Below are 25,367 nucleotides of genomic sequence, written 5' to 3' on the forward strand. Positions count from 1 at the left end.
ACAATAAATCCCAGTCTAATCTATGTGATTAATAAGTGCACTTACGATCAGTTGTGTAAGGTTTTTTCCTACACAAAGGGTAGAAAGGACAACAAGAACACTTCCCTTATTAAGTATTATTTAGCCTTATGAACATACATATTACCCACTATATGAGACTAAAATTTAAACCATTTATAATGTTTCTTGTAGGAGTTTGCTGACAACAGTCATGACAATGTCCTCTAACAGGCAAAAGGTACTGCAAGAACACACATACCATTATTGCATTATTCTGACCGTGTATATTGCATTAAGTCCCTCTCCAAGGTCTTTCAAGTTGTACTTTCCCTGCCCAGGTTCCCTTGTGATGTCTTGAGCAAATGTTCCTAAAGCAGGTCGGTCTGTCTCCAGGCGTAACCTTTTCACAGATCCCCTGTTGCATTTTAATAAGCATTTCGCTATTGGCCCGATTCTGACCCGAGTTAAGCTTTAATGGAACGTAATTCCCTTTTATGCACTGTTCTCTCTATGGGTTTTCTGACCTTGAACTTAAGCATGAGAATAGCATTCGTTTTGTGTGCAGATACAATAAATTAAGGTGTGGTGGAGGTGTGTCTTGTGCGTAAAGGCTCTCCAAACCTGTTTTTTATGATTAATAAATACTTTCCAAACCCTACCAATTAGTGCTGAAACAGAGACGAATATGTATATATTTAATTGATCCCTAATATTCTGAACCCGTTCTCTCAATGTATTCTTTTAAGTGTGTAGACAAAATTCTAACTAAAAGGTACACCTTATTTAAATGGATGGCTTAAGATAAATGTACTGGAAAACCTATTGAATGAAAACTCCACAAGAAAATCTGTTGGCCATTGGGAGGGTTTTCAGCGGTTCAATTTCATTTATTCAGCACGCGCAAGAGAACCATGCCTGCAAAGCCCGTTAAGTACCTTCATAAGGTAAGTCTGAATACCAACTACTGAGAAGTGTGTAGGAAAGGCGTGCATAAGATAAGGCGTAATTTCAGAATCTAAATTGGGCCCTATAGGAATATGTAAGGGATATAAACTTTTTTGTGTTTCCCTAAGGCGTTGTGGTGTCATAATAGTTTGTTTTACAGAGAAATTATTGTTACTCTTTGATATTACACTGTTTTTCATTATAAGCACCATGAGTGAAAGGAATATCAATCAAAAGCAATGTTCCTTCTATTTTTTTTCGGCACTGAGCAAATTTCAGGTCTGCTGAGCGCAAACTTGAACATTGTGAAAATTCTGTACAACTTCCAGCGCACATTTACTGTGAACACTGAGGCTGTACCCGCTTTAAGTTACAGTTTTAAACAGTGGCCAAGTAGGCTACTGTGGCTATTTGATCATAATGTAGGCCTACCAGAATGGCCTACCATCAAAAACAATGGAGAAAATGCATCCCATAACATTTTAACATGGAAATAGCTGTTCTATCATTCAGCATACAGTAGCAGCCAATATGTGGTGTTCAATGTAGGCCTACATTCCATGAGACTTTTGAAAAAAACATGCATGGCTTGACATTAACCTGTCTATCCACTATCCACAAAATGTTGTTGTGTTGTTTGATGCAAGAAACCATTTTACAAAATAAAATGCATTATTATTCCCATACCATTATTACAGAGAATCAGACAAATTATGCTACCCTCTGCCTATTGGCTACTTAGCTTATTAAAGTTGCAAAATACAACACTGCCCATTTAAGACCCCAAAAAAGCTCTTTACCTGACTTGCTTTTCAAAGATGTCTAGAAATGTACACATCTTGTAGGAGGCAATCCCTCCACCATTGCTGACTAAAAATAATCTATAACTGGGCTAATAACTCACTAACTAGCAAAGGATACAGTGCATTTGGAAAGTATTCAGACCTCTTCCATTTTTCCACATTTTGTTACATTACAGCTTTATTCTAAAATTGATTAAATTATTTGTTTTCCTCATCAATCTATACACAATACCCCATAATGACAAAGCGAAAACAGATTTTTAGAAATTGTTACAAATGTATTAACAATTAAAAACAGAAATACCTTATTTACGTAAGTATTCAGACCCTTTGCTCTGAGACACGAAATTGAGCTCAGGTGCATCCTGTTTCCATTGATCATCCTTGAGATGTTTCTACAACTTGATTGGAGTCCACCTGTGGTAAATTCAATTGATTGGACATAATTGAAAAAACAGCTTCTATCTCAAGGCCATCAGACTATTAAATAGCCATCACTAGCACATTAGAGGCTGCTGCCCTATATACATAGACTGAAATCACTGGACACTTTAATAATGGAACACTAGTCACTTTAATAATTAATTTTGCATTACTTATCTCATATGTATATACTGTATTCTATTCTGTTCTACTGTATCTTAGTCTATGCCGCTTTGACATTGCTCGTCCGAATATTTATATATTCTTAATTATATTCCTTTACTTTAGGTTTGTGTGTATTTTGTGTATTGTTGTGAATTTGTTAGATGGTGCTTGTTAGATATTACTGCACTGTTGGAGCTAGAAACACAAGCATTTCGCTAAACCCGCAATAACATCTGCTAAACACGTGTATGTGACCAATATAATTTGATTTGATTTGATTTGGAAAGGCCCACACTTGTCTATAAAAGGTCCCACAGTTGACAGTGCATGTCAGAGCAAAAACCAAGCCATGAGGTCGAAGGAATTGACTGTAGAGCTCCGAGACAGGATTGTGTCGAGGCAGAGATCTGGGGAACGTTACCAAAACATTTCTGCAGCATTGAAGGTTCCCAAGAACACAGGGGCCTCCATCATTCTTAAATGGAAGAAGTTTGGAACCACCAAGAATCTTCCTAGAGCTGGCCACTCGGACAAACTGAGCAATCGGGGGAGAAGGGCCTTGGTCAGGGAGGTGACCAAGAAGCCGATGGTCACTCTGACCGAGCTCCAGAGTTCCTCTGTGGAGATGGGAGAACCTTCCAGAAGGACAACCATCTCTGCAGCACTCCACCAATCAGGCCTTTATGGTAGAGTGGCGAGACGGAAGCCACTCCTCAGTAAAAGGCACATGACAGCCCGCTTGGAGTTTGCCAAAAGACACCTAAAGGACTCTCAGACCATGAGGAACAAGATTCTCAGGTCTGATGAAACCAAGATTGAACTCTTTGGCCTGAATGCCAAGCGTCATGTCTGGAGGAAACTTGGCACCATCCCTACGGTGAAGCATGGTGGTGGCAACATCATGCTGTGGGGATGTTTTTCAGCGGCAGGGACTGGGAGACTAGTCAGCATCAAGGGAAAGATGAACGGAGCAAAGTACAGAGAGATCCTTGATGAAAACCTGCTCCAGAGCACTCAGGACCTCAGACTGGGGCGATGGTTCACCTTCCAACAGGACAATGACCCTAAGCACATAGCCAAGACAACGCAGAACTGGCTTCGGGACAAGTCTCTGAATGTCCTTGAGTGGCCCAGCCAGAGCCCGGACTTGAGCCCGATCGCACATCTCTGGAGAGACCTGAAAATAGCTGTGCAGCGACACTCCCCATCCAACCTGACAGATCTTGAGAGAAGAATGGGAGAAATCCATATACAGGTGTGCCAAGCTTGTAGCGTCATACCCAAGAAGACTTGAGGCTGTAATCGCTGCCAAAGGTGCTTCAACAAAGTACTGAGTAAAGGGTCTGAATACTTATGTAAATGTTATATTTCAGGGGGGGGGGTTTCATATACATTTGCAAAAAACCTGTTGGTGACTCATCGGGAGTATTTAAGTCACAGACACACGGCTGATCCAGGTGCCCTGGACTCTACACTGAGCCCTGTCTGCTCACACTGGCAGCTGTATGACACCATGTCACCGTTAAAGAGCCCACTGCTGTCACAGAGAAGAGACCCTTCCCACTGAGGCAGCAGGGCTGGGAGGAAGGATCCCAGCAAACATAGAATGTTCTTAGAATGTTAGGTGATATTTCTCTTTAGGTTAAAATAAGGTTGAATTAAAGGTCACTGGTTAACATTAGAGGATAGTTTTGGAAATGCTTTGTTCGTATTGCAGGAACCATTCTAAAAGAGCTGTGCCTTATAAGATACCTTGTAACAATCAAATTATAACTTCGATACAACATAGCCTGACCCTCAAACAATGGTTGGTTTCAATAATGATCTGCCCAGGGAAAAGCTTTCAGATACCTTAAAAAAAGAAAGGAAAAAAAGGTTCTAAGGACATTTTGCGGACTTAATCAAACACGTTGGTAGCGTTCCAAAGACGGTGTCTCCAGACAGGGTCTAGCTGTGGTTTCTTGTTTACTTTGTAGGGGAAAGCTGGTGTTTGGTTGAGCATGCAGAGGACAGATAGGACAGACAACCAGACTGCAGAGCCAGTCAAATCACCCTCTGACATTGACAGTGACAATGCATACAACAAGGAGGAAAATGTGTTAGAAAAACAAATGAAAGGCATAGAAAGCTTCATTGTAAATTGGTTTCAATAGAGACTCTTTAAGAATTCAGGAATATTGATTTCCAATGTGGAGTACTTTCATCTTCCCTTTTATTCAATAGTGGATAAAATGGTTTCCTCAACATTCCCATCACAATTTTGAGAGTTTATATCCACAAGAGGGATAGTGGGAGTGCAGGCTCTGTTCCAGACAAGCATCAACACATCCGATTTGACGTAGAACTAATCATTATCTTCAGTCGACAATTATGTCTTCCTGCTTGGCTGGAATAAAAGCCTGCAACCACACCCGCACTCTGCAGATAAAATTGGACACCCCTGGCCTAAAGGAATATACATACGTGCTCTCAGAACAGCAACCACATGTCTGTAGCAATCCTTGGAACTAATTCACTGTTTCCATTAAGAGATGGTCTATAGTGTATATTATTTCAAATGCAGAGTGAGATCTAGAAGCCTTTGTACTTCCCATGATGTGCCTTTTCATACGTTAAATGGTGTGTGACTGGTATTGTGCTTCCTGTAATGTGCTGTGTACTGCTTTATGCTCACTTGTTCTAATGTCAGAATAGTTCTTGCTGATTAAGTGAATTGGACAGTGGACTTCTGAATTTCCCTTTTCTGCAAAGGGAGAGAGAAAGAGAGAGAGAGTAGAGAGAGAAATAAAGCAAGAAAGAGACTTGAATTTCAAGCCTCAGGTGTTGTGAGTTGTAGTCTATACGACTCCTGATCTGAAATCAATTCCAAGACAAAATCCTCAGCTACGGTAGATTGACATTGACACCAAGCCGCTCAGAGGGACGTCACTGAAGTAGCTCTGTAAACTGAACTACCTGTCAAGGAAAATACATCCCATCGTATGAAAATGTATGCACTCACTAACTGTAAGTCGCTCTGGATAAGAGTGTCTGCTAAATGACTAAAATGTAAAAATGTTGTGTTCTACCGTCATTTCTGACAGCTTTTCCCTATTTCTGAAAGAATTGTACTCTATTTACAGCATTGCATCAGTACCACAATGAGTTTTTGTGTGTGTTTGTGGGTGCATGTGTAGGTGTTTGTGTATATGTGTGTAGGTGGAGTTCCAGTTGGGTCGACCTCTACTGTACAACAATGCTAGCATTGTTTTTCCCAGTGTGTGTCTAGGCTAATGTATAGCTCAGAATTTCTGCACCAGATGTTTCAAAGACTGGAGACTATCACCACTGATTGAATATTTCTAGAATCCCTGGCACACAGAAACCCTTCTGCAAGAATGCTTTATTAGTCATTAATTCATTCACCAAGGCATTGATATATACAGCACTCTATCTCCAGCTCTGACTGAAAAATAGCTCTCCAAACAATCAGCAATGCCGCACTAAACCAAAGCCAATAGATTGCTTTGCAACAGATCAAATAAAATGTCGGATGCACAAGTCTAATGCGGCTGCCACATACTCTTGTTTATCCCTAATCGTTACAGTCCTAAACTGTTTTGTTCCTGTGCAATACTGTTTGAACGGAGAATAAGACACATTTAATGGATCTGTTTATTGTATTGTCTTTCATTTGCAGCAGTCTGACTGTGAGTTAGTGTGTGTCCTCTTCAATAGAGAGAGAGAGAGAAAGTGCTTCAATAGAATGGAGATTATATATCAGCCGCCTCTCTCTCCAGTCTCTCTCTCTCTCCAGTCTCTCTCTCTCTCCAGTCTCTCTCTCTCTCTCTCTCTCCAGTCTCTCTCCCTCTCTCTCCAGTCTCTCTCTCCAGTCTCTCTCTCCAGTCTCTCCAGTCTCTCTCCAGTCTCCCTCTCTCTCCAGTCTCCCTCTCTCTCCAGTCTCTCTCCCTCTCTCTCCAGTCTCCCTCTCTCTCCAGTCTCTCGCTCTCTCTCCAGTCTCTCTCTCTCTCACTCCAGTATCTCTCTCTCTCCAGTCTCTCTCTTTTCTAATCTGTCCTGAGTGTGAACAAGCCTGAGCCCCTCAGTTTTAGGACTAAATATGTACCAGGCATTGATCTGCTCTGAGAAGGCTGCTGCCACATACCTGTCTTTGATTAGCTCCTAGCGCGAAGAACTCCCGCTGTGTTTTATAATCCTGAATTAAAGAACGTGCTCACTTAAAGTCCCCCATTCACTGCCTATGGGCTGCCATTTTAGAGACTGCATGATGAAGAATGTGAAATTAGTCATGTTTAAAATGTAGAGGCTTTTAGAGATGTTGGCACACTTTAGCTACCCGAACTACATGCTTCGGCCAAATGCTACATCATGCCGACAGACATTAGTTTATTTTCCACAATGAGTCTGGATCTGAGTACCTCCCCGGCGATTTCTAGAACGCAAACACATTCTAACCTTTCTGATTGGTCCCAGAAACCGATTTGTTGTGTTACAGCCTGAATAAAAAAACAATTAAATTTAGATTTTGTGTCTCTCGCCTACACACAATACCCCATAATGTCAAAGTGGAATTATATTTTTAGACATGCTGAAATGTCTTGAGTTAGTAATTATTCAACCTCTTTGTTATGGCAAGCCTAAATAAGTTTAGGGGTAAAAATTTGCTTAACAAGTCACATAATACGTTGCATGGACTCACTCTGTGTGCAATTATTGTGTTTAACAGGATTTTTGAATGACTACCTAATCTCTGTACCCCACACATACAATTATCTGTAAGGTCCCTCAGTCGAGCAGTGAATTTCAAACACAGATTCAACCACAAAGACCAGAGAGGTTTTCCAATGTATTGCAAAAAAGGCCACTTATTGGTAGATGGGTAAGAAAAAAAAGCAGGCATTGAATTTCCCTTTGATCGTGGTAAAGATATTAATTACTTTGGATGGTGTATGAATACACCCAGTCACTACAAAGATACAGGCATCCTTCCTAACTCAGTTGCCGGAGAGGAAGGAAACCGCTCAGGGATTTCACCATGAGGCCAATGGTGACTTTAAAACAGTTACAGAGTTTAATGGCTGTGATAGGAGGAAACTGAGGATGGATCAACAACATTGTAGTTACTCCACAATACTAACCTAAATGACAGAGTGAAAAGAAGGAAACCTGTACAGAATACACATTTTCCAAAACATGCATCCTGTTTGTAAGAAGGCACTGAAGTAAAACTGCAAAATATTTGGCAAAAAAATGAATTTCGTATCCTGAATACAAAGCGTTATGTTTGGGGCAAATCCAACATAACACATCACTGAGTACCACTCTTCATATATTCAAGCATGGTGGTGGCTGCTTTATGTTATGGGTATGCTTGTCATCGGCAAGGACTAGGGAGTTTTTTTAGGATAAAAATAAACAGAATAGAGCTAAGCACAGGCAAAATACTAGAGGAAAACCTGGTTCAGTCTGCTTTCTAACAGACACTGGTAGACAAATTCACCTTTCAGCAGGACAATAACCTAAGACACAAGGCCAAATATACATTTACATTTATATTTTAGTCATTTAGCAGACGCTCTTATCCAGAGCGATATACACTGGAGTTGCTTACCAAGACGACATTGAATGTTCCTGAGTGGCCTAGTTACAGTTTGGCAAGACTTGAAAATGGCTGTCTAGCAATGATCAACAACCAACTTGACAGAGCTTGAAGAATTTTAAAAAGAATAATGTGCAAATATTGTACAATCCAGGTGTGCAAAGCTCTTAGAGACTTACCCAGAAAGACTCACAGCTGTAATAACTGCCAAAGTTGATTCTAACATGTATTGACTCAGAGGTGTGAATACTTATGTAAATTAGGTATTTCTGTATTTCATTTCCAAAAAAAATTGCCAACATTTCTAAAAACATGTTTCACTTTGTCATTATGGGGTATTATGTGTAGATGAGTGAGATGTATTTTTTATTGAATCAATTTTTTATTCAGGCTGTAACACAACAAAATGTGGAATAAGTCAAGGGGTATTAATACTTTCTGAAGGCACTGTAAAGTGGCGTTTAGAAAATGTGTCATTGGCTTTGATACTCTGATTTGTTAGAGATGATCCAATCGCTGATGACTTTGTTTTGTACAGCACCCCTCATTTTGACATCACCACAAACGACTTCAACGATGGCAGTCTCAGACTAAAGTATGTAGCGAACATAGAGCAGCGGACAAAATCAGTTTGTGTCGTCAAGCAACAAAATACCTGTATTGGGGACTCGTCCAGGACCTGTCATTGGTCTAGCACTTTAGATGATTAAGTTGTTGTTTTTGTAAGTTGATGCACTCCAGTGGCCAGGTGTAGTTTGATGACTGATGTTTACTGTGGCGCAGTGGTCTAAGTGGCGCAGTGGTCTAAGGCACTGCATCGCAGTGCTAACTGTGCCACTAGAGATCCTGGTTCGAATCCAGGCTCTGTCGCAGCCGGCCGCGACCGGGAGACTCATGGGCGGCGTATAATTGGCCCAGCGTCATCCAGGGTAGGGGAGGGAATGGCCGGCTGGGATGTAGCTCAGTTGATAGAGCATGGCGTTTGCAACGCCAGGGTTGTGGGTTCGATTCCCACGGCGGGCCAGTATAAAAAAAATAATAATAATATGTATTCACTAACTGTAAGTTGCTCTGGATAAGAGCGTCTGCTAAATGACTAAAATGTAAATGTAAATGTAATTTTGGGGCATTTCACCTCAGTTATTTACCTCAGGTAATTTATATGTCCCTAATAAGCATGTTACCCGTTTAGTCAAAGCAATGGTACAGCTTTAAATGTAATCTGTGTTTTTTTTGTTACGATTGCGATTTTGGCCAATCCTATCAGTATGCCAAAACCAACGATAACCTGCGGTTACCTGGTATCATCAATCCATTTGCAATGACCTTCAGCGCTGAAAATATAGTGTGTACTTAACTACATGAGGTAGTCTGTGCTCCTCGCAGCTCAAACCAAGCTGTGAATCAGTTGTGACAACTTACTGACACCCAGATCTGCACTTGCCTACTTGACTGTGGTCATGTTAGAAGCTGCTGCACTGCACGGGGAGCTGGGGATTTTTCAGACAGGATATATTTTTGAGGAAAATAACAGATGACAAAGCTCACTGCAGCTTCATATCTGGCAGGTGGCATTTGACAAATAAACGTTTCAATCAAAATAACCTTTGTCGAAAAACTTGGGACGTTTTGTAGATATGCACTTTACAATTAAGCTTCCCTCAAATTCATTTGCTTATGTCCTTGTGTTAATTCAATCAGTTCTAAAATAAACACCAAAGCTTGCAGCTTTCAAATCTGTGAGGTGGCATTTAAATGAAGAAAAAATGAATTAAAGAAAGAAACTTGGATGTTTTGAGGCAGTTCCAAGGCACTTGAAAGTTCTCATAGGTCTTCTTCCCTCAGGAATTGCCATATGTCATTTTCTGTTAATTGAATACGTATTTAGTTTTTTGAGCTTGTCTGTTTGATGTATCGCTACCGATCAATTTCCATCTTGATGCACTATACATTTTATCAGAGTGGATTGTGTCTTACTTCTTTGTAGAGCCAGTCAAATCTATTAAAGCTGTGGAAAAGGTGTCTGAAAAATTGCAGTGCTTGACACTAGTATTTCAAACACAAATTCTTGACATTTGCATTACATTTACGTCATTTAGCAGACGCTCTTATCCAGAGCGACTTACAAATTGGTGCATTCACCTTATAGCCAGTAGTACAACCACTTTACAATGTTTTTTTTTTTGTTTTGTTTTGTTTTTTTTAGGGGGGGTGGGTTGGGGTAAGGGGGGTAGAAGGATTACTTTATCCTATCCCAGGTATTCCTTAAAGAGGTGGGGTTTCAAATGTCTCCGGAAGGTGGTGAGTGACTCCGCTGTCCTGGCGTCGTGAGGGAGCTTGTTCCACCATTGGGGTGCCAGAGCAGCGAACAGTTTTGACTGGGCTGAGCGGGAACTATGCTTCCGCAGAGGAAGGGGAGCCAGCAGGCCAGAGGTGGATGAACGCAATGCCCTCGTTTGGGTGTAGGGACTGATCAGAGCCTGAAGGTACGGAGGTGCCGTTCCCCTCACAGCTCCATAGGCAAGCACCATGGTCTTGTAACAGATGCGAGCTTCAACTGGAAGCCAGTGGAGTGTGCGGAGGAGCGGGGTGACGTGAGAGAACTTGGGAAGGTTGAACACCAGGCGGGCTGCGGCATTCTGGATGAGTTGTAGGGGTTTAATGGCACAGGCAGGGAGCCCAGCCAACAGCGAGTTGCAGTAATCCAGACGGGAGATGACAAATGCCTGGATTAGGACCTGTGCCGCTTCCTGTGTAAGGCAGGGTCGTACTCTCCGAATGTTGACGGTTGATGTATCCGAGAATACCTTCAAGATAAATTATTCAGCACAAAATATGGACTCGTACAGATTTTTTAAAGTTATTCAAATGAAAGTGAAAAAGGGTAACTGGGGACACCTTGTCGCGTTCCCTTTTTTCCTTGCTTCAGATAAATGTAATAGGAACAGCTGCACAAGCAAAAAACTATTTCCCCCTGTAGTTGGAATTTTGCGTAAGAAATAGTTTTTGCTTATCTGTTCTTCAGATAAGCTGTATCATCCTAATTTGGCCCATCCTATTCGAGTTGAGACAACATTTTCATGTTCAGGTGGCGAATAACAAAATACTGTTGCCGTTCTGACTGTAATGGTTTTACACAGATTCTGTCTAGGCCTGTCTATCTTTCTCTGAGCTCACTTTTTTCCTCTCTTTCTTTCTCCCGCACTGCTGTCTATCTTTTTGTCCTAACCTCTTTTCCCTGTCTGTCTCTCGTCCACTATTTCTCTTCTCTGTCTCTCGTCCCCTATCTCCCCTGTCTGTCTCTCGTCCCCTATATCCCCTGTCTGTCTCTCGTCCCCTATATCCCCTGTCTGTCTCTCGTCCCCTATCTCCCCTGTCTGTCTCTCGTCCCCTATCTCCCCTGTCTGTCTCTCGTCCCCTATCTCCCTTCTCTGTCTCTCGTCCCCTATCTCCCCTGTCTGTCTCTCGTCTCCTATATCCCCTGTCTGTCTCTCGTCCCCTATCTCCCCCGTCTGTCTCTCGTCCCCTATCTCCCTTCTCTGTCTCTCGTCCTCTATCTCTCCTGTCTGTTTCTCGTCCACTATCTCCCTTCTCTGTCTCTCGTCCGCTATCTCCCCTGTCTGTCTCTCGTCCCCTATCTCCCCTGTCTGTCTCTCGTCCCCAATCTCCCTTCTCTGGCTCTCGTCCCCTATCTCCCCTGTCTGTCTCTGGTCCCCTATCTCCCGTGTCTGTCTCTCATCCCCTATCTCATTTCACTGTCTCTCATCCCCTATCTCCCCTGTCTGTCTCTCGTCCCCTATCTCCCTTGTTTGTCTCTTGTCTCCTATCTCCCTTGTCTGTCTCTCGTCCCCTATCTCCCCCGTCTGTCTCTCGTCCCCTATCTCCCTTCTCTGTCTCTCATCCCCTATCTCCCCTGTCTGTCTCTTCGCCCCGTCTCCCCTGTCTGTCTCTCGTCCCCTATCTCCCCTGTCTGTCTCTCGTCCCCTATCTCCCTTCTCTGTCTCTCGTCCCCTATCTCCCCCGTCTGTCTCTCGTCCCCTATCTCCCTTCTCTGTCTCTCATACCCTATCTCCTTTCTCTGTCTCTCGTCCCCTATCTCCTTTCTCTGTCTCTCGTCCCCTATCTCCCTTCTCTGTCTCTTGTCCCCTATCTCCCCTGTCTGTCTCTCGTCCCCTATCTCCCTTCTCTGTCTCTCGTCCCCTATCTCCCTCTCTGTCTTTCGTCCCCTATCTCCCCTGTTTGTCTCTCGTCCCCTATCTCCCTTCGCTGTCTTTCGTCCCCTATCTCCCCTGTCTGTCTCTCGTCCCCTATCTCCCTTCTCTGGTTCTCGTCCCCTATCTCCTCTGTCTGTCTTTCGTCCCCTATCTCCCTTATCTGTCTCTCGTCCTCTATCTCCCCTATCTGTCTCTCGTCCCCTATCTCCCCTGTCTGTCTCTCGTCCCCTATCTCCCCTGTCTGTCTCTTGTCCCCTATCTCCCTTCTCTGGTTCTCGTCCCCTATCTCCTCTGTCTGTCTCTCGTCCCCAATCTCCCTTCTCTGGCTCTCGTCCCCTATCTCCCCTGTCTGTCTCTGGTCCCCTATCTCCCCTGTCTGTCTCTCATACCCTATCTCCTTTCTCTGTCTCTCGTCCCCTATCTCCTTTCTCTGTCTCTCGTCCCCTATCTCCCCTGACTGTCTCTCATCCCCTATCTCCCCTGTCTGTCTCTCGTCCCCTATCTCCCCTGTCTGTCTCTCGTCCCCTATCTCCCTTCTCTGGTTCTCGTCCCCTATCTCCTCTGTCTGTCTCTCGTCCTCTATCTCCCCTATCTGTCTCTCGTCCCCTATCTCCCCTGTCTGTCTCTCGTCCCCTATCTCCCCTGTCTGTCTCTCGTCCCCTATCTCCCTTCTCTGTCTCTCGTCCCCTATCTCCCCTGTCTGTCTCTCGTCCCCTATCTCCCTTCTCTGTCTCTCGTCCCCTATCTCCCCTGTCTGTCTCTCGTCCCCTATCTCCCTTCTCTGGTTCTCGTCCCCTATCTCCTCTGTCTGTCTCTCGTCCCCAATCTCCCTTCTCTGGCTCTCGTCCCCTATCTCCCCTGTCTGTCTCTGGTCCCCTATCTCCCCTGTCTGTCTCTCATACCCTATCTCCTTTCTCTGTCTCTCGTCCCCTATCTCCTTTCTCTGTCTCTCGTCCCCTATCTCCCCTGTCTGTCTCTCGTCCCCTATCTCCCCTGTCTGTCTCTCGTCGCCTATCTCCCCTGTTTGTCTCTTGTCCGCTATCTCCCTTGTCTGTCTCTCATCCCCTATCTCCCCTGTCTGTCTCTCGTCCCCTATCTCCCTTCGCTGTCTCTCGTCCCCTATCTCCCCTGTCTGTCTCTCATCCCCTATCTCTCCTCTCTGTCTCTCATCCCCTATCTCCCCTGTCTGTTTCTCGTCACCATCTCCCTTGTCTGTCTCTCATCCCCTATCTCCCCTGTCTGTCTCTCGTCCCCTATCTCCCTTCGCTGTCTCTCGTCCCCTATCTCCCCTGTCTGTCTCTCATCCCCTATCTCTCCTCTCTGTCTCTCATCCCCTATCTCCCCTGTCTGTTTCTCGTCCCCATCTCCCCTGTTTGTTTCTCATCCCCTATCTCTCCTGTCTGTCTCTCGTCCCCTATCTCCCTTCTCTTTCCCTTGTCCCCATCTCCCCTGTTTGTCTCTCGTTCCCTATCTCCCTTTTGTGTCTTTCGTTCCCTATCTCCCCTGTCTGTCTCTCGTCCCTATCTCCCCTGTCTGTTTCTCATCCCCTATCTCCCCTGTCTGTTTCTCATCCCCTATCTCCCCTGTCTGTCTCTCGTCCCCTATCTTCCTTCTCTGTCTCTCGTCCCCTATCTCCCCTGTCTGTCTCTCATCCCCTTTCTCCCCTGTCTGTCTCTCGTCCCCTATCTCCCCTGTCTGTCTCTCGTCCCCTATCTCCCTTCTCTGTCTCTCGTCCCCATCACCCTGTCTGTCTCTCGTCCCCTATCTCCCCTGTCTGTCTCTCGTCCCCTATCTCCCCTGTCTGTCTCTCATCCCCTTTCTCCCCTGTCTGTCTCTTGTCCCCTATATCCCTTCTCTGTTTCTCGTCCCCATCTCCCCTGTCTGTCTCTCGTCCCCGTCTCCCTTGTCTGTTCTTTCGTCCCCTATCTCCCCTGTCTGTCTCTCGTCCCCCATCATCCATGTCTGTCTCTCGTCCCCTATCGCTCTTCTCTGTCTCTCGTCCCCATCTCCCCTGTCTGTCTCTCATCCCCTATCTCCCCTGTCTGTCTCTCGTCCCTATCTCCCCTGTCTGTTTCTCATCCCCTATCTCCCCTGTCTGTTTCTCATCCCCTATCTCCTGTCTGTCTCTATCTCTCTGTCTCTTGTCCCTATCTCCCTGTCTGTCTCTCGTCCCTATCTCCCTTCTCTGTCTCTCGTCCCTATCTCCCCTGTCTGTCTCTCGTCCCCTATCTCTCTCTCTGTCTCTCATCCCTATCTCCCTTCTCTGGTTCTCGTCCCCTATCTCCTCTGTCTGTCTCTCGTCCCCTATCTCCCCTGTCTGTCTCTCGTCCCCTATCTCTCCTCTCTGTCTCTCGTCCCCTATCTCCCTTCTCTGGTTCTCGTCCCCTATCTCCTCTGTCTGTCTCTCGTCCCCTATCTCCCCTGTCTGTCTCTTGTCCCCTATCTCCCCTGTCTGTCTCTCGTCCCCTATCTCCCGTCTATGTCTCTCGTCCCCTATCTCCCCTGTCTGTTTCTCGTCCCCATCTCCCCTGTTTGTCTCTCGTCCCCTATCTCCCTTCTCTGTCTCTCGTCCCCTATCTCCCTTCTATGTCTCTCGTCCCCTATCTCCCCTGTCTGTCTCTCGTCCCCATCTCCCCTGTCTGTCTCTCGTTCCCCATCTCCCCTGTCTGTCTCTCGTCCCCTATCTCCCTTCTCTGTCTCTCATCCCCTATCTCCCTTCTCTGTTTCTCGTCCCCATCTCCCCTGTCTGTCTCTCGTTCCCCATCTCCCCTGTCTGTCTCTCATCCCCTTTCTCCCCTGTCTGTCTCTCGTCCCCTATCTCCCTTCTCTGTTTCTCGTTCCCTATCTCCCCTGTCTGTCTCTCGTCCCCTATCTCCCCTGTCTGTGTCTCGTCCCCTATCTCCCCTGTCTGTCTCTTGTCCCCTATCTCCCCTGCCTGTCTCTCGTCCCCTATCTCCCTTCTCTGTCTCTTGTCCCCTATCTCCCTTTTCTGTCTCTCGTTCCCCATCTCCCCTGTCTGTCTCTCGTCCCCTATTTCCCTTCTCTGTCTCTCGTCCCATATCTCCCCTGTCTGTCTCTCATCCCCTTTCTCCCCTGTCTGTCTCTCGTCCCCTATCTCCCCTGTCTGTCTCTCGTCCCCTATCTCCCTTCTCTGTCTCTCGTCCCCTATCTCCCCTGTCTGTCTCTCATCCCCTTTCTCCCCTGTCTGTCTCTCGTCCCCTATCTCTCCTCTCTGTCTCTCGTCCCCTATCTCCCCTGTCTGTCTCTCGTCCCCTATCTCCCTTCTCTGTCTCTCGTCCCCTATCTCCCCTGTCTGTCTCTCGTCCCCTATCTCTCCTCTCTGTCTCTCGTCCCCTATCTCCCTTCTCTGGTTCTCGTCCCCTATATCCTCTGTCTGTCTCTCGTCCCCTATCTCCCCTGTCTGTCTCTCGTCCCCTATCTCTCCTCTCTGTCTCTCGTCCCCTATCTCCCCTATCTGTCTCTCATCCCCTATCTCTCCTCTCTGTCTCTCGTCCCCTATCTCCCCTGTCTGTCTCTTATCCCCTTTCTCCCCTGTCTGTCTCTTGTCCCCTATCTCCCTTCTCTGTTTCTCGTCCCCTATCTCCCCTGTCTGTCTCTTGTCCCCTATCTCCCCTGTCTGTCTCTCGTCCCCTATCTCCCCTGTCTGTCTCTTGTCCCCTATCTCCCCTGTCTGTCTCTTGTCCCCTATCTCCCCTGTCTGTCTCTTGTCCCCATCTCCCCTGTCTGTCTCTCGTCCCCATCTCCCCGGTCTGTCTCTCGTCCCCTATCTCCCCTTCTCTGTTCCCACCTCGCTTTTCCTCCATCTCCTCCCTCTTCCTTCTCTCTCCCCTCTCTCAATCCCCCTCTCCCCACCCCACCCTGCTTGGTCTCCCTGTTTCCCCCCACCTCTTCCTCTCTCCCTCTCTCTCCCTCACCCCCTTCCCCACCTCTCCCCCACCCTCTCTTTCTGTCTAGACAATGAGGTCCGTCTGGAGGGGCTGAGGGGCGGAGCTGGCTTCGTGAGGATGCCAGAGCACCCCCTGTGGGAGCCCCGTAGCCTAGCCACCCAGCACCTCTCCTCCTGGATGACGGAGGGTGAGCCCTTCACCTCTCCTCTCTCCCTGCTGCACTCTGCCGGAGGACAGCGCCTCTCCTCTTCCTCTTCCTCTTCCTCATCAGCGGCCGCTACTGCCCCTGCCGCCGCCATGACCCTGGAGCAGAAGACCACCTTCGCCCTGGTCCTCTTCCTCTTCGGTGTCCTCCTCATTCTAATTGTGCGCTGCTTTCGCATCCTGCTGGACCCCTACCGCAGCATGCCCACCTCCACCTGGGCAGACGGCCTGGACGGGCTGGAGAAGGGCCAGTTTGACTATACACTGGCATAGGGGGTTGGGCATCCATGTACTGTGTACTGTAACACACACACACACACACACACACACACACACACACACACACACACACACACACACATGAATATGCAGAATGGCTGCATCCATCTTGGCTGACGGTCTGGATGGGCTAGAGAGAATGATCAGTTTGATACCACGCTGTGGTGTAGGGATACAGACCTACATGCATTGAATGTCATGAAATACACACACACATCCACACACACTCTGCAGTGTGGTTGCATCCTCCTGGCTTTATGGTCTGCATGGGGCAAGAGAAGGGTCGGTTTTACATTGACATTTTAGTCATTTAGCAGACGCTCTTATCCAGAGCGACTTACAGTTAGTGAGTGCATACATTTTCATACTGGCCCCCCGTGGGAAACGAACCCACAACCCTGGCGTTGCAAGCGCCATGCTCAACCAACTGAGCTACAGTCCTGAAGCCACAACTGCGTTTTCTTGCTCTGGCTGGGCCACTCAAGGACATTCAGAGACTTGTTCAGAAGCCACTCCTGCGTTGTCTTGGCTGTGTGCTTAGGGGTCATTGTCCTGTTGGATGGTGAACCATCACCCCAGTCTGAGGTCCTGAGCACTCTAGAGCAGGTTTTCATCAAGGATCTCTCTGTACTTTGCTCCATTCATCTTTGCCTCGATCCTGACTAGTCTCCCTGCCACTGAAAAACATCGCCACAGAATGATGCTGCCACCACCATGCTTCACCGTGCATCCACACAAACACACACGCACACACTCTGCAGTGTGGTTGCATCCTCCTGGCTTCACTTTCTCCCACTTTTTTACACTGTAGACAGTTAGTCACACACACACTGAAACAAGAGGCCACCTGGGGCTCCTTCAGTGCCTCACTCCTACAGGGTAGTTCTCATCCTCCTCCTTCTCGTCCTCCTTCTCACCGTTCCAGTTGACAACAATATCAATGCTATTTCAATCCTCATAATACCTCACCATCCGAGTCAAGAACTATGCCAACGCTATGCCAACCTGTGCTGTTGTAGGCTGCTAAGTTATTCAACCTTGTACTAAAGGAACATTTGGAATCTTCTACTGTCCTGGAGGAGTGTCGTTGTTGATATATGTATGTCCCAAAAATGTGTGTTCAGAATGTTTAATGCTGAATGTTGAATGCAGACCTAACATATTATTATGATGATCGTTTTGTCAACCAAAACCTTTGGGACATTTTTCAATCATTGCTTATAATTTAATTATTTTAATGTATTATAGAAGGACGTATTTAACCAATCAGGGTATTCGATTTAGGATGAGATTATTTTCAATGGCTCATTAGCCAAAAACAAGCATTCCTCATCTTGTTGTCATAGCTCATTAATTTTATATTGTTAATATAGATTAAGATAATAGCTAATATCATTTGACCCAGTCAGCAGATGGCTAGAAGGGAGACATAATTGTACATATTATATATGTATATATATCTGTCTAAGCACTTCAGGTCAATGCATTATTATATTAAAACCACAGTTTTATTCAGCAAATTTATTTTGTAATTTTGATACAGTCGTTTGAAGCCTGATAATAAGAAATTGCCTCCCATAAATCATAGCTCACTGCACATGTCTTTATTTCAAGAGACAAAATGGCATAGCCGGCAGATATTTCATCAGAGAGAGTTATGTTAACAGTTTTTGGTCATACAAAACACCTTTAAAATGGCCTTTATGTTACATCTAAGAAAATTATTTCCATATCTCAAGGTTTTACATACTCCTGTTCAGCCAGTAATTATAATATTGCACTATTTCATCTGTGTTGTCATTGTGAATGAGCCAGTAAGAGATTGAGAGATATTACTGTGTGTAATGATAGCCTTTGTACCTGCTAGAATCCTCACAATTGGCGAAGGTCATTTGAAGACTATGAAAGGTTATAGTGATAGTAAATATCCTTCCGGCTGCAACAAATCCTTAAAATGACATTATATATTTTGGCACACTGTTAATAGATTTTGAATGAGCTGGCTGGAGTATTTTGTGTTGCCAGAGTGTGTCCTCCATGTTGTTGTTTCTAAAAGTGTTAGTGTTAGCATGTTTAGCTAGCTAGAAGGCTATCGCTCCACCGTTATAGGCCACTGTTTCTCTCTGTAGTACTGTTATGTGATAGTTCACTTCAAAACTCTAGTCTAGATTGCACAAAACCAAACAAGAAGGCCAACTCTGTCTTCTAAAAAAAATGTTTTAAAATCTCACCCTGGCAAAGGCATTTGCCGCTAATACATTTTTTAATGATCATTCTACAGAATGCCTTGAACTTTTTGGGAATGGTTTTGTGCAATCTACTGAGTTTTACGAATGAAACAAAACAATACCGTCCAAGTGTAGCAGACGTGAGTCGGGCTCACAGTCTCGTGATGAGGTAGCCCCGCCTGCAACTTCAAAACCAGTGTCACCCTCATCCCAAGAGGGAATTGCCTCTTGACCGAATAGTTAAGATGTGGTTTCTCCCATGGGAGACCTGGGTTCAGATCCCACCTGTGTTTGTTGCTATCAATTGGATACCTGTTCCTAAAAGGTACCTGCTGTAGTGCTCCTCCTCTTTGTTTCCAGACCTCAAAAGTGGTCTAAAATCGAGATGTGTGCATGTCATATACCATTGGTTGTGTAAAACAAAATGACGTTTTCAAATATCTGACAAACTTAGATTTTTGAGTGGACTAGCACTTTAACACTGTATAAAATGTGTGGATTATGTGTAAAATGTAATGAATGCACTACCTGATTTTTTAAACAGGAAACAAATACTGTAGGTGGCAACAACAGTAGGTTTGGATAGGGCTTTAAAGTTGAAGCTGTCAGTTTCATTTATAATCAACTGCATGCAACTAAGTTGCTGAAGGTATTTTTAGTAAATGTAGTTTTTGGATCTTGCATGGGATTCAGAGCAGTTAACACTTGATATATCAAAGTTATAGATTGCTGAGAGTTTGAACATAGGGAACTATCCAAATAAAGTGTCACCAAATAAGTAAATCCTGGCCCGGTAATCCACAAACCCAAGAATACGTTGTACAACAGCTATTTGCTTTTTTGTGACATCCAGAGTATACTTGTGTTGGTGGTAAAGTGTTTAAAAAATCCACTTGTGTGTTCTGTTATGTTACAGAAGGCAGGCTATGTCCACTAAATGTGTATCATCTGACTGTGTTGTAATGACCAGGGTACTGTTAAAATAAGACTCACTCCTTTCTCAATACTGACATTAGAAGGAGTGGCCTTTTCAAGCTGTGAAGTATAACTCATAACTCAGTCACTAGATCAGTCTATGTAAAGTCTGTGTAAATATGCAGGGTTATAGTGATGATTGTGCGACAATTGCAATGAAGTGGTCAGTCAGATTCTTGTGGAGCAACAGAACCTTTAAAATGTAAATACAACCCCCTCCCATTCAATGTGATAGAATGACGATGAATAAACTGTTTCCAGATCACTACCTATGGAGATGTCATTATTGACGTTTGGCTTATGGTTCAAAAAGTCAAGTGGAAAGATATTCTGTTGATGTAAATGTAGACTTAGACAGCGTATAGTACCATATACCGCTGTGAGAGGCTGTGCTTTAAACTGTTGTCATAGCTTTCATGACTGCTTGAATCTTTCTCGAAGAGCTTTTGACGTCATTTGTATTTATTATGGCCAAGGCAGCAGCTACTCTTCCTGGGGTCCAGCAAAATTAAGGCAGTTCATACAATTTTAAAAACATTAGAATACATTCACAGATTTCACAACACACTGTGTGCCCTCAGGCCCCTACTCCACCACTACCACATATCTACAGTACAAAAATCCATGTGTACGTGTGTGTGTAGTGTGTGTGTGTATTATGTGTATGTTATCGTGTGTGTGTATGCATGTGTCTGCGCCTATGTTTGTGTTGCATCACAGTCCCCGCTGTTACATAAGGTGTTTTTTAATCTGTTTTTTAAATCTAATTTTACGACTTGCATCAGTTACTTGATGTGGAATAGAGTTCCATGTAGGGATGGCTCTATGTAGTACTGTGTGCCTCCCATAGTCTGTTCTGGACTTGGGGACTGTGAAGAGACCTCTGGTGGCATGTCATGTGGGGTATGCATGTGTGCCAGTAGCTCAAACAGACAGCTCGGTGTGGAGTATGAGGATGATTCAGGCGTAGTTCAGTACGAAAGAGTACCATAATGTTACACTGCAGTAATGGCACACACATTGACTTAGTGAATTAGCAACATATTACTTCTTTCAATTTCTCAGTAAAACACAAAGTTATTCACAACAAAGAACAGTTACAGAATACAGATCTCCTTTATTTTATAATTCACTCCTCAAAACTCAATATTCTGTCCTCACAATGGTACAAAAACAAGTCATTTTGACCTCAGAAATGTCCATACCAGAACATTACATGGAACGCAGATTGATTTCCTCATAGGACAGTGGGCCATTTGCTTGTCCTGAAATCTATATCTTCAGCAATAGCAGTATCGACCTCCTCTCTCCCTTAGTGACACCTCATCCACATGGACCTTTGGTCTGCTCCACCGTGTAATATAACAAGTCCAATCCTGACATTGTTTATGGTGTGTGTGTGTGAGCGCATGCGTGTGTGTTTGCACGTGCATGTTAATGTGTCAGTGCGTATGTGTGTGTCCGTGTCCGTGTGCGTGTGTGTGCGCGTGTGCATGTGTGTGTGTGAGCAAGCGTGCATGTTTGTATCTCTTACTATTTGTGTGTGTGTGCGTATGTTCGTGCATGTGTGCGACCACATTTGTGTGTGTGTACTTGCATGCAGATTTGTGTGTGTGTGTTTTCAGGATGTGTAATCCTCTTCACATTCCCTGCACAGCTGCAAAGCCCCTCACTGTATGCAAAGCATTCACTATGAATGGGCTCTACAGCTGAAAAAATCATTTTCTACCCAAATGGTCTCGTTCTCACAGACGAGAAAGGCATTTTGATCCATTTAATTGGGGGATCACTATTGTTTTCCTTTGATATTTTCAGCTAGGGTGGCTAATGGTAACTTTCTGATGCATTGATCTTCCTGTAGTTCTCATTCAACATTTGAAAGGCCTATGACCCCAATCAAACTACCAAATGATCCTGCAATTTATTTCAATTCACCCTAAAATATGTCAAATGCGAGCTCATTTCACTTTAGCAGAGGATGATTATTGTATTGATGAACCATCTAATCAGAAAATTATTACGAAAATCAATTACAATGAACAACATATTTCAGAATGACATCTCGACTGGCACACAAATTACTAAATGTAAGCTGAATCCTTGTTCATCATGTTACCAGTCAACCCTTAGATTCTTTGTGAGCCAGCCACAGGGTGTGCAGGCACGGCTCACTGTCAAAATAAAGTTTTTTTTTAAACAACAACATCCAAACCAGCACTGAAACACCTGATTTATTTACTAGTTGTATAAGGTGTGTTAGTGCTGGGCTGGAACAAAATCCTGTAGCTCTCCAGGACCAAGGATTCTGACGACTAAAATGCAGGAAGACACCAAAATAAAGGAAACACTTGAGTAAATGAGGGATACAAAGTATATTGAAAGCAAGTGCTTCGACACAGGTGTGGTTCCTGAGTTAATTAAGCAATTAACATCCCATCATGCCTAGGGTCATGTATAAACATGCCCAGTTGGCCATTATTTTGGCTAGCATCGCTAGAAGAAGAGATCTCAGTGACTTTGAAAGAGGGGTTTCAAAGACGCATAGGGGATTTAAAGTGTGTGTGTGTGTGTGTGTGTGTGTGTGTGTGTGTGTGTGTGTGTGTGTCTCAGTCACCAGATCTCAACCTAATTGATTCTGGAGCAGCGCCTGAGACAGCGTTTTCCACAACCATCAACAAAACACAAAAAAATTGAATTTCTTGTGGAAGAATGGTGTCGCATCCCTCCAATAGAGTTCCAGACACTTGTAGACTCTCTGCCTGGTGCATTGAAGCTGTTCTGGCAGCTCATGGTGGACCAACGCCCTATTAAGACACTTTATGTTGGCAGTTACCTGTACAATGCAGCATGGTTCCACAATGTACTGTATCTCAATAGACAATGTTAGAATGAATAGCAGAAAATGTAATTCACCTATTCGTCAATAGGTGGGAGCAGGCCCCAACCTTGATTTAAATGACAGTGCCCTTGAATCAACGCTTCTATGCTAGGGTAGGCAACTATTGTAGATTCAGCCGCAGGCTGATTTTTTTCAGAGCTGATGGTCGGGGGACAGAACATAATTATAATAATTTGTACACTGCAAATTGACCACAGCCAAGCCCAAAAAGAGATTGTATTTCAAAATAACATAATAATTTCATACCTTGATTACATTGAGACACGATCACATGTCTCTCTTTTTATTTGTAGTTGCTACTGTATATCTAAACTGTTATCCGAGTCTTATGAGGAAAGACAGAACAACATTCATCTTACTGAGTGAGAGTGTTTGCATTAATTTATCAAATCAAACTATACTTAGGTGTAACAAATACAACCAATTGCTTATTGAGTCAAACACACTGTTGTAATGTTGGGAGAGGGATGATGTTTTGGCTTACTTTCGGAAACTAATGGATACCAGTTTTGATTTAATAGGGCTCCCTAGTGGCACAGGAAAGAATTCTTCAAACTGTACTTTTGACTGCCAAGCTCTCTCGACCCCTATTGTCTTGACACACACAGTGGGGTCAGGTGAATAGCTTTCAAAGTGACAATGGCCATTCAGGCAGAAATACCATGCATCATATACTTCACTGCATCGTTTTGCAGTGAGAGGCAAGAGGACTTGAGTATTGCCACTTCACCAAAAGCCAATCCAACAGACTTGCCCTGCATCAAAATAAATGTATGACCTTTGCTGACAATTGGTTTTGATGTACCTGGGTGAGAGAAAGTGGTCACTTCAAAATCTCAAGTCATTGTTAGAGATGGTCAATTTATTCCAGTGCCACTTTTCCAGTTTTGACAGGATCCCCTATCAGGTAGCTACCATTTTCTGGACACAGGCCATATGCCCATTCAAGAGAGCAGATGCTTATCGCTGTTGATTTATGGAGAAAGTGACATTACCGGACCTGGCTTCTGGCATTTACAACAGTATCTATTGGTGCTAATGATGAGGTGGTTTTCTAATTGTATCGGTTGCAACCTCCAAGGCAATTAATATGGCTATTGACTGAATGTGGCGTCAGAGATGCTAATGCTATCGTTAGCATCTGTTGGGGTTGTGTTTGGGAAATACGTTGGCTGACTAGCTGTGTGTTCTGTCGCCATAGCCTACAGCCATGTGGGTGTCCCATTGGGGAAGGCAATAGGTTAAATAAGCTTACAGTTAGATATTTACCAATCCATAGACTGTAATGCTTGAGTCACATCCCACTGGGCACAGACGTCAATTCAATATCTATTCCACGTTGGTTCAACATAATTTCATTGAAATGCCGTTGAAACAACGTTGATTCAACCAGTGTGTGCCAAGTGGAATAGCCCCGAGGTATTTTTGCAGCTAAACACATAGACAGTACACCTCAAAACCAATACACGGAGTAGTCTAAAATAGACTGTGTGTTGTGACTGTGCGCAGGATTTCATAACACCTACCGTTGCAGCTCTCATTTGTTAGGGAGTGAGTGCCATATTAACATGAAATATGAATAATGTCTGCAAACTAATGACAGAGGAAGCATTGTGCATGGATTAGAAGCATTATTCCAATCATTCATATTTTAAAATTTCAGATCTGTTGAGCTCATTTCCAACTTTAAACACTGGACTGTAAATCTACTTTTGGACTTGGTGTTGCCCGCTGCTATTGAAATGGTGGTACAATGGTGGTCTTCTATACTCTGTATCGTCTTTGCTTATTTTATAGACCAATAGGTGACACCTAACATAGTATTGTCAAACTAAATAATAGTGAAAAACACTATTTTGTTTTTCAATTGTAGGATTTATATAAAATATTCCAGTAATATGGTAAATAGGCATCTGGTGTTCTATTGAATAAATGTCATAAACCTCATTTTCATTCACTGACTCATTTGAATAAGGCTGTTGTTTGGTTATTGGGTTTGTGATCAAGGTGGAACATGCCTTCAGGGCCTTTGTTATTTGACATTTCCGAAGCCCAAAAACCTGCTTACCTGAGGAGCACCGTCAATATTGATACCCATAATGTTTACTTGAATTCAAAGTTCATCAACTTGAGCAGCTCCTCATTGCTTCACGCTTGATATGCAAAGATACATTCTGGGGTTAGAGCCTTGTGTCATGTCACAACAAACGCTGGTGGCCAAAGGGGAATTGGCAAAAACTTTCCATTCATCGTCACATTCAAAATCAATCAATGTCAAATCAAATGTTATTTGTCACATGCGTCGTAAACAACAGGTGTAACATTGAAAAGCATACTTACGGGTCCTCTTCCAACAGTGTAGAGTTAAAGATAAAAAGAACGAATATTAAATAGCTCAAGCTGGGGTGAAGCCTATGTATTGGGTTTGTACACTGAGTATACAACAAATTAAGAACTGTCACGATCGTCGGATATAGAGGACCAAGGCGCAGCGTGGAAGGTGAACATACTTATTTATTAAATGATACACGAACAAAACAACAAATCGATACATGACGTCCACAGGTGCAAAACACAAACCAACACGGAACAAGATCCCACAAACACTGTGGGAAAACTGGCTGCTTAAGTATGGTTCCCAATCAGAGACAACAAGCAACAGCTGATACACGTTGCCTCTGATTGAGAACCACACTGGCCAACATAGAACTACAAAACTAGAACG

The 25,367-nt window shown here is 44.1% G+C and overlaps 1 protein-coding gene across 1 annotated transcript in view; it reads left to right on the forward strand.

The window, feature by feature from the left end:
• Nucleotides 1-16,898, forward strand: part of LOC121582011 (cortexin-3) — a 31,620-nt gene extending 14,722 nt beyond the window's left edge. Inside the window, exon 2 of the mRNA XM_041897497.2 lies at nucleotides 16,125-16,898. Within this exon, the coding sequence (XP_041753431.1) occupies nucleotides 16,125-16,534 (410 nt within the window). The 3' untranslated portion in view covers nucleotides 16,535-16,898. The remainder of the gene's footprint in view (nucleotides 1-16,124) is intronic.
• The last annotated feature ends 8,469 nt before the right edge of the window (nucleotides 16,899-25,367 follow it).

Source organism: Coregonus clupeaformis, unplaced genomic scaffold (genome assembly GCF_020615455.1).
Source record: "Coregonus clupeaformis isolate EN_2021a unplaced genomic scaffold, ASM2061545v1 scaf0391, whole genome shotgun sequence".
In the NCBI taxonomy this organism is placed as follows: domain Eukaryota; kingdom Metazoa; phylum Chordata; class Actinopteri; order Salmoniformes; family Salmonidae; genus Coregonus; species Coregonus clupeaformis.